At 36.9% G+C, this 9,784-nt stretch overlaps 1 protein-coding gene across 1 annotated transcript; it reads left to right on the top strand.

The window, feature by feature from the left end:
* Positions 1 to 2,600: 2,600 nt before the first annotated feature.
* Positions 2,601 to 9,774, top strand: LOC145779132 (RWD domain-containing protein 2B-like). Its single transcript, XM_082590706.1, has 4 exons — positions 2,601 to 3,194; positions 8,331 to 8,427; positions 8,764 to 9,029; positions 9,146 to 9,774. Exons 1-4 carry the CDS (start codon positions 2,920 to 2,922, stop codon positions 9,390 to 9,392), a joined length of 885 nt encoding a protein of 294 aa, XP_082446832.1. The 5' UTR covers positions 2,601 to 2,919; the 3' UTR covers positions 9,393 to 9,774.
* The last annotated feature ends 10 nt before the right edge of the window (positions 9,775 to 9,784 follow it).

Genomic DNA, 9,784 nt, shown 5'->3' with positions numbered 1-9,784 from the left:
CACGGCGGTTACCTTAGTGGTTTGATTCTGGATCAAGAGGTTGAAGATTCGATCCCCACAAGAAAAAAAAATTATCGTTATCGGACAGTATCGGCGATAATTTATCGTTTATTGTTATCGCTTAACTTTTTTTTGATTTATCGTTTATCGTTATCGCTATAGGCATTTTTCGTTTATCGTTATCGCTTAACTGAAAAATGAGTTATCGCGCCCAACACTGAGCATAGCTACGGTACATCGTGTTTTGTCGCTTCAACCTTTTATCCTATGTTTAGCTTATAGGCATATTAAAGGAAAATTTCAAACTGGAATTAAGCATTAAAATGAGTAAACTGAACATTCAAGAATACATTTCAAAAACAATTACCCAAAAAAATTTGTTTTCAATGGCGCTGGCAAGGCCCAAAGTCCAGTGTTTCATTTATTTTCATTTTTTTCAAAATGACCAAAACGTGCAAACACAGCTCAAGAATACGTCATAAAGTCCAGCAATAACAAAAGCCACGTTACCAATCTGATGTTTTGAGCAAACTGTCTGCTGTTTTGATGTTAAAATGTGCTGTTTTGATGTAAATACATACATAGCCTACAGTCAAATCGCCCGCAGTAACAATTATTGCGTAATCGGTTGATTGCTAGACTTTATGACGTAGACTTTATGACGTTCTTTACAGTCGCACGCTTCGTTGCTCAGGCCAATCTCGTTTTGAAAGCTCTGACAAAAGCACGCGCACAATGGTGGTCAGACCGCAATGGGGCAAAATTTTATTGAAAATCGTTTTATGGTAGCATGTTAAACACAAAGAACGTGGAAAATCGCCAAGTCAGGTTTTTCCTTTAATACCCCTTTAATTGTTTTTCGTTGTGATGGTCAGACATAAAAACAAATCAAACTGAGCCTGAGAGTAAGTTATAGCCTAAGTTATCATTACTTTTTGTTTGTTTTTGCTTTACCTTTGATGGTAGCAAGTAAAAGTTGCTGTTTTTGTATAAGAGTTTTATTTTATTGTTTTTTTCTCTCTAGTTTTGTAGGAAATAATGATTTTTCAACATTTGCATAAAATCACAGGATTTACTTAGGTATTGCGACAGCGACAGTAAACTATTCTTTTTAAATTTTTATTGAACATCAGCCTATCTGACCGACATACTTTTTGCTGCGTTTTACTGTATGTGTTGTGAAATTTTGTTTTTAACAATAGATAATCATAGTTTTTTTATGATACTATTAGTGTTTTTTATTGTGCTTTTGTTTGTACATATTTTTCAAAACAAAGATATGGAAGTTTTTCTCTTTCTGTGCTAAACTTGGTTAAACCCCTTCGATTCAAACAGGAAGAATATCTGTAATTTCCAAAAGATTATCTGGCAACTTTGGTATCTTACTAATGGGTAAATAATGCTAGCTAGGAACCGGCCAGGCCGCCAGACCATACGAAAAGGAAATTTTAATTTTCAGTTTTAAAAACGTAGGGCCGTAGGCTATACTTTTTTCTTACAGCTCATGCTTCTCGTTCTTCCTTAATAATTGTACAATGGTTTACCTTTTCGAAACCCACACTTTTTTTCCTTACAACTCATGCTTTATTTTCATCCTTGTCGATTCCATGGTCAGGTTCTAGTGGTAACCTCACTAATGGGTCATGATGGATGGCCTAGACACCGTGCACAAGCATTCAGAACTGAAGGCTGCAGTTGATTACAGATGGACATGTACTTGTGTGCTACATTCGTTTAAAATATTTTTCAAATGATTTTGTTCATTTGTTTTTTTTATCATGAAAAGCTTTGGTATAAGAAAAAAAGTTGCAACTTATGAAGGAAAATGTAAACACAATTCAATAGTTTAAATATTAAATGGAATGCAATATTTTTCATTGGTAGGTATTACCGTACTTTATCAACTATCAATATGCTAATATTCAGAATGCAAAATGAAGAACAATTGAACACTAAAACACTACAAGAAATATTTTAGGCAAATGTAAAACCCATGTACACTTTTGTCTGCTAATCTACTTCAGTTCTGAAGGCTTGTGCATGTCTAGTTCTGAAGGCTTGTCTAGACCACCCATTTTCGTAGGCCATGGCCTAGCCTACCATTGCAAAAAAAAGATCTACAATTACCCAGGCCTAATTTTTTACATAAAATACAAATATGATGCCTGCAGCATTTTTGGAGACTGTTGGCCAAATCTCCATCTTAGAAAAATTGCAGTAGCCTATAAATATAGTAGGAAAGGATAACAAACTTTTGGGGGGTTATGGAAAAATCAAACAATACAGGTTCAACTCTCAGGGTGTGCATTGTAACCAGGGCCGGATTTAGCTGATGGGGGGCCCGGGGCACTTTTAGATCGGGGGGCCCCCATGCAAAAACCATTTCTACGTTTACAGTAGCGTCAGTCAAGTACTGCACAGCATTTTGCAGAAACTTTAAAGGCCAAAAGGAAAAAAAATAACACAAAATCACATTTTAACCACATAGGGGGGCCCTTCAAAAGTCGGGTCCCGGGGCAACTGCCCCCTCTAAATCCGGGTCTGATTGTAACAAGGTATTTCAAAGATAGCTCTTCATTCAGCAGCACATAATGAACTGATTAATTAACAGGCAACAACAAGGAATAAGTTTACTCTTTCAATCTCAGTACTTAAGCTTGCATCAGTGATTCAAATCCTTTAAAAAAATGCAAAGCTTCTAAAAATGCTTTCTCAGTCCCATGATAAAGATTTTCACAAACCAAGCCTTACCACAGTTAAAACATTTTTTAGTCTTTGCTAGTCTTTTTGGCAACCAACTACATATCTGTAGATAACATTGTACACTTGTTTGTCTGTATCATAACTTTACCTAGCATTTTTTATAACCTTACTTTTAAGTCAATATATTATGTCAGGTTTTAGACTTAGAGTAATTGGATGACTCACTTGGAAGAAGTACAATTACAATTATCTGAAGTGGAAGTTTTGGAAAGTATTTACCCAAACAAAGATGAGGTTGTCATTGATAATCATGATGATTTTATGTTGATGAAGCAGTTTGTGGAAACTGATGGTGCTTCTTTTCCCCCCACTAAAAAGTTGAATATTTTAATTAACTTAAAAATAAAAAACAATGAAAATAGAGTTTTGAAGATAAAGGCTACTCTACCAATAGATTATCCCTTGGCTTCTTTACCTCAAGTATTTTTAAGGTGAATCTTTTTATTACTTTATTATATACAGTTGAACATAAAACACTCGCCAGGCTTTAATGTGTGTTGCTGGAGAGTGGAGACATTTTCTTTGAAGCTGCATTTGATCTTGGAATGCAAATTACTTGGCATTTAGCAAGGTTTTCAAATAGGTTACCATGCCGATATGACACTGCTTTACAACCTTTGTGTTTGTCCTGTTATGACACTGTACAACCCGTTAAGGCTATGTGACAAAGCACTTACATGATGCTGAAAAGGTTATCTAACTAAGACTTGACAGTTAATGACATTCCAAAATTGGAGCAGCTGAATGAATGATCAATATACCGGTATTCCTTTTGCTGCTTCCAGCTGTTTTTATAATGTGTGTTGTCATAATCGAAAAAAAAAGAAAGATAGTTATTGCCTTTAAATAGATTACTGTATAACGTATTGCATAAAATGATGCTGTGGTGGCGCCAATTTTTAGCAATACCATGTTAAAAGATTATTAGTCTGGGAGCCTACGACAGAAGATTTCACCCCATAAGGTACAAAAGGTTTGACCCCTTGAAGTTACTGGGGTCAACCATGTCACTCACAAAAAGTATGGAAGATTGACCGCACCGGGTGGATCTGGACCCTAGAGCCCCCTAAAAAGCCCAAAAAGGGGGTTAATTTCACCCCATAAGGTACATGGACCAAACTTGGTGAAAACGAAGTTCTATGTCAGGACATCACAAAAATATCAAATCTAACAATATTTTCGAGTGGAAAGGTGATGTAAGACTCCCCCCAAAGTGACCCCCCAGGGGGTTAATTTCACCCCATAAGGTACATGGACCAAAGTTGGTCAAAACGAAGTCTTATGTCAGGACATCACAAAAATATCAAATCTAACAATATTTTCGGGTGGAAAGGTGATGTAAGATGCCTTCAAAGTGACTTCCCTTAATGTGACCCCCTCGGAAGGTTTATTCCACCCCATAAGGTACATGGACCAAACTTGGTCAAAATGAAGTCTTATGTCAGGACATCACAAAAATATCAAATCTAACAATATTTTCGGGTGGAAAGGTGGTGTAAGATGACTTCAAAGTGACTTTCCTTAATGTGACCCCCTCGGAAGGTGTATTTCACCCCATAAAGTACATGGACCAAACTTGGTCAAAACGAAGTCTTATGTCAGGACATCACAAAAATATCAAATCTAACAATATTTTCGGGTGGAAAGGTGATGTAAGATGTCATCAAAGTGACCCCCAGAGGGTTTATTTCACCATAGAGTACATGGACCAAACGTGGTCAAAACGAAGTCTTCTAGGGCACCACAAAATATCAAATCTAACAATACTCTCAGTTGGAAAGGTGATAAAAGACCTACCCAAAAGTGAATCTCCTCCTATAGTTTAATTTACTTCATCCCTTTCTCGAACCAACCTTGGTGTAACGAAAGTGCTATGCCAGGACAGTACGAATGGATTAAATTTAAAAATATTTTTATATAGGTTTTGATGAAATACATTCACAAGCTGTCCCATGATGCATGAAATGGAACTATAGCCTACTTTACAAAAAGTTTTTGTATAAATCATATTAAGTCAATCGAAAAAAGGCAACAGGACATGACAATACATGGCTTTGTAACACCAAAAACAGAAAGTACACAAGAAGCATATAGGCTACAGTAGCCAGAAAATTGATCCAAGATCTTGATACCACCACTAAATGTGGACTTAATCGAACAACTGACTATCCAAATCAAAACGTTTCGAAATGAATCATTTGGAACGTTAATTTAGGCAGTAATGAACATTTTCCAGCTGCTACAATAAATAACCTAATAAACCCAATGCAGTAAATTTTTATTTAATGCCATTTGCTTCATGTCTCCAATCAGTTATCGTAACTGTTCATTCATAAACAGAGATTGTTCGTGTAAATGTAAACGGTCGTTTCTTTATTCTTCATTGTCACTGCTGTCGCTTTCACTTTCTTCATCTTATTCTTCAGATTCATACAATTCTCCTGTTATATACAGAGATAAAGCAAGCTGTCTGCGATGTACCAGCCCCAAGCAATGTGGTTATCCGCACGTCTGACACTGACTGTCTTGTAATTGGCTTAGGTTGCTATGGAACTTTTGATCCTTCATTAAAGATATGGATAGAAGCTGGCTTGCAAAGCAATAACACGCAGCGGTACATCAACATCAACCAGCTGCATAGGCCTACCGCACTTGGAGTGACGATTTGCAAGTGTTTACCTGCATATCATGCCTTTACAGATTCTGATTACACCTCGTCATTTAGCAGGAAAGGGAAAGTGCGGCCGCTGAAATTACTCCAAGGAAACCACGAAGCGCAGGCAGCTTTTAGCCAACTCGGACACGACAAAGAAATTAGTGAAGACACTATCATCGCCATAGAGAACTTTGTGTGTAACATGTACAAAAACAAGAAAATTAATTATGTCAACGAAGTCCGTTTACAAATGTTTTTAGACGGCTACAAACCCAAAAAAGAAAATGAAAGGATATCATGCATACCAGAAGCTACTGTAGATAGTAGTACTCTACCACTTTGTTTACGAGTACTTCTCCAGAAGACAAGGCGCACACATCTCATCACAAGATGGTGGTTATCTTCAACTAGAAGTGAACAAGCAGCAACGTTGCTGCTAGAGTATGGCTGGAAAGAAGAAGGAGGTTCTTATAAAGTGGTGTGGTTTGAAGGTAAAGGTATAAAGCATCTTTAGATGTCTCTGCGTGGAATCTGATCTCATCCAGGAAAGTCAAGAAGAAGGTAAACAGCATTGGATGTCGCTTGGGTTACCCTTTATAAATATAAAACTTTCTCTTGGTCTATCAGTCGTTTACTTTCTTACTGTAAACATTAGCCAATAACTGGCTGTAAAGTTTCGTTTTAGGAACCTATAACCAATAGTTTCTGCAATCTTGAGAAAAATGCCTGGGTGCACTAAATAACAAATAAATGTTGAACTTTTTCCAGTTAATAGTAAGTTGCAATGTTGCATTATTCGAAGAAAAATAGACGTCTGTAAAAGATAATAAAATTACTATTGTATGTTACGCATATCTGTAGTGCATAATAGCAATTGTTTCGTACAGTCTTTATTTCTCTGTATATAACAGGAGAATTGTATGAATCTGAAGAATAAGACGAAGAAAGTAAAAGCGACACCAGTGATTGATTGATTGATTGAATCTTTATCCTCGGACTGGTAAAGCTTCTTGCAGAGCTTAATCCTGGCAGTTTCGCATACTTGTAGAGGCTTTGAATCACTGGTGCAGGCCCGGTCACCGAGATTGACAGAGTGAAGTTTCCGATTGTTGAAGGCTTGTTGTCGGGGAATTATTCCATCCATTAGATGCCGCTGAATGGAGAGCAGCCCTTAACGTGCGTTGCTCAAGCGCACACCCCGAGAGTCGAACCAGCGCCGCTATTGATCTTGAAGCTTCTTCGTTCCAGAAGTGACGCGCTAACCAATTGAGTTACCGTTTACATTTACACAAACAATCTCTGTTTATGAATGAACAGTTACAATAACTGATTGGAGACATGAAGCAAATGGCATTAAACAAAAATTTACTACATTGGGTTTATTGGGTTATTTATTGTAGCAGCTGGAAAATGTTCATTACTGCCTAAATTAACGTTCCAAATGATTCATTTCGAAACGTTTTGATTTGGATAGTCAGTTGTTCGATTAAGTCCACATTTAGTGGTGGTATCAAGATCTTGGATCAATTTTCTGGCTACTGTAGCCTATATGCTTCTTACGTACTTTCTGTTTTTGGTGTTACAAAGCCATGTATTGTCATGTCCTGTTGCCTTTTTTCGATTGACTTAATATGATTTATACAAAAACTTTTTGTAAAGTAGGCTATAGTTCCATTTCATGCATCATGGGACAGCTTGTGAATGTATTTCATCAAAACCTATATAAAAATATTTTTAAATTTAATCCATTCGTACTGTCCTGGCATAGCACTTTCGTTACACCAAGGTTGGTTCGAGAAAGGGATGAAGTAAATTAAACTATAGGAGGAGATTCACTTTTGGGTAGGTCTTTTATCACCTTTCCAACTGAGAGTATTGTTAGATTTGATATTTTGTGGTGCCCTAGAAGACTTCGTTTTGACCACGTTTGGTCCATGTACTCTATGGTGAAATAAACCCTCTGGGGGTCACTTTGATGACATCTTACATCACCTTTCCACCCGAAAATATTGTTAGATTTGATATTTTTGTGATGTCCTGACATAAGACTTCGTTTTGACCAAGTTTGGTCCATGTACTTTACGGGGTGAAATACACCTTCCGAGGGGGTCACATTAAGGAAAGTCACTTTGAAGTCATCTTACACCACCTTTCCACCCGAAAATATTGTTAGATTTGATATTTTTGTGATGTCCTGACATAAGACTTCATTTTGACCAAGTTTGGTCCATGTACCTTATGGGGTGGAATAAACCTTCCGAGGGGGTCACATTAAGGGAAGTCACTTTGAAGGCATCTTACATCACCTTTCCACCCGAAAATATTGTTAGATTTGATATTTTTGTGATGTCCTGACATAAGACTTCATTTTGACCAAGTTTGGTCCATGTACCTTATGGGGTGGAATAAACCTTCCGAGGGGGTCACATTAAGGGAAGTCACTTTGAAGGCATCTTACATCACCTTTCCACCCGAAAATATTGTTAGATTTGATATTTTTGTGATGTCCTGACATAAGACTTCGTTTTGACCAACTTTGGTCCATGTACCTTATGGGGTGAAATTAACCCCCTGGGAGGTCACTTTGGGGGGAGTCTTACATCACCTTTCCACTCGAAAATATTGTTAGATTTGATATTTTTGTGATGTCCTGACATAGAACTTCGTTTTCACCAAGTTTGGTCCATGTACCTTATGGGGTGAAATTAACCCCCTTTTTGGGCTTTTTAGGGGGCTCTAGGGTCCAGATCCACCCGGTGCGGTCAATCTTCCATACTTTTTGTGAGTGACATGGTTGACCCCAGTAACTTCAAGGGCTCAAACCTTTTGTACCTTATGGGGTGAAATCTTCTGTCGTAGGCTCTCGGTCTATATGTCCATGCATTGTAAAGAAATAGGCTACCCTTTTCAGATGTGACTGTATGACCCGAAGTACGCAACAACAATTTAATGAAGATCTACAAACACACATAAATTCAATTGAATTGGGAGAAACTTGTTTATACCAGGTGATGCTTCCCTATCCTGTTTTGTTGCATTTGTTTTAAGTGTTGAGTTTTGTGGATGGTTAGAATAAAACCAACTAAATTAATGATGGCAACCTTTTATACTGAGATTTGAAAGGCAATGATTGGCATATAGTTTAAAAATGCAAGTCCATCACCCAATATCTCAAGATAAGGTGTTGACTTCGGCTACTTTCCTGTTTTTGTCCTATATTTATACTTTATAATTTATATTGCTACTTAGCGTTTTGCATGAAATGATAAAATTATGTTTTTTATTCATGTTGTTCTCAACCTCATCACCGTTACATTTTTTTGGAGTTTGAATTTGTTAAACAGATTCTTCAATGGGCTGCACACCAATCGGAGCAATATATCAATTCTTCAGATCCCTACACTGACATGGAAACTGCCCAGGAACCAACTATGTCACATTCATTCATACGACTTTGGATATACAGCCATCATATTTATAACAAAGAAAAACGGAAATCGATATTGGAGTGGGCTAAAGAGCTTGGATTAACAGGGTTTTGTATGCCTGGTAAACCCGGAATTGTATGTGTAGAAGGAATTCAAGAAAATTGTGAAGAATACTGGCAAAGGTATACCTAATTTTTATACAGTAGTAAAAGATTAATTAAACCTGGCTAATGTTCTAAAGGTAAACTGATTTATTGCTGCATCTTGCGACTTGATCTGTGACATATCATTATTTTAGATTACGGCGACAAACTTGGAAAAGACTTAGTATTGTGCATCGAGAGGAAATTGGCTCAAGCGAAGAAGAATTCAAAAAAAGCAAAAAATTTCCAGACATCGTTGCAGAGAAAGATTTTGGTGTTCATGGCGGAAGAGATTATCATATGGACTTGGGAAAATTCTTCAAATTTTTAAAGGATCATTCTTGTCAGGATATGTTTCAATTGCTGTTTGGTGTAGAAGGAAAAATTTCAGACAAAACTTGATAAAGTACATAAGTTTTACTACAAAAATTTATTTTGAAAAATGATAAGTTACGCTTCCCAAATGTATGTAAATTGCAAACCATGAAGACGGGCACAACCAACGCCGCAACTCCTTCAAACGGTGCAATACATAATAGAGCATAGATAAAGTGTCGATGGTGAATCGTGGAGTGTTTTGCCATCCAATTTTATGTCGCGGTGCAATGTAATATATAGTATGCTTTTTTATCACTAGATTGCTATTAAGTTCAAATAAAACAATTTATAGAAGCGTAAAAACAAAACAGTTTAAAATAACAGCAACAGAGATATGATTTGCGTTATGGACCACGTTTGATGTTGATTAGTTTTTGCTTTTCGTCTTGGCATGTACTCCAAGAGGGAATGATTAA

Source organism: Aplidium turbinatum, chromosome 10 (assembly GCF_918807975.1).
Source record: "Aplidium turbinatum chromosome 10, kaAplTurb1.1, whole genome shotgun sequence".
In the NCBI taxonomy this organism is placed as follows: Eukaryota; Metazoa; Chordata; class Ascidiacea; order Aplousobranchia; family Polyclinidae; genus Aplidium; species Aplidium turbinatum.
The sequence above is the reverse complement of the archived record's forward strand: the minus strand, read 5'-3'. Positions and strand labels throughout refer to the sequence as shown.

What these genes read in the sequence shown, in the direction of transcription:
- LOC145779132 (XM_082590706.1), top strand. Translation starts at nt 2,920, where the DNA reads ATGACTCACTTGGAAGAAGTACAATTACAATTATCTGAAGTGGAAGTT. An exon ending in TTACCTCAAGTATTTTTAAG is followed by an intron (nt 3,195 to 8,330) that starts GTGAATCTTTTT and finishes TACCCTTTTCAG; the next exon opens with ATGTGACTGTATGACCCGAA. An exon ending in GAGAAACTTGTTTATACCAG is followed by an intron (nt 8,428 to 8,763) that starts GTGATGCTTCCC and finishes TTTGTTAAACAG; the next exon opens with ATTCTTCAATGGGCTGCACA.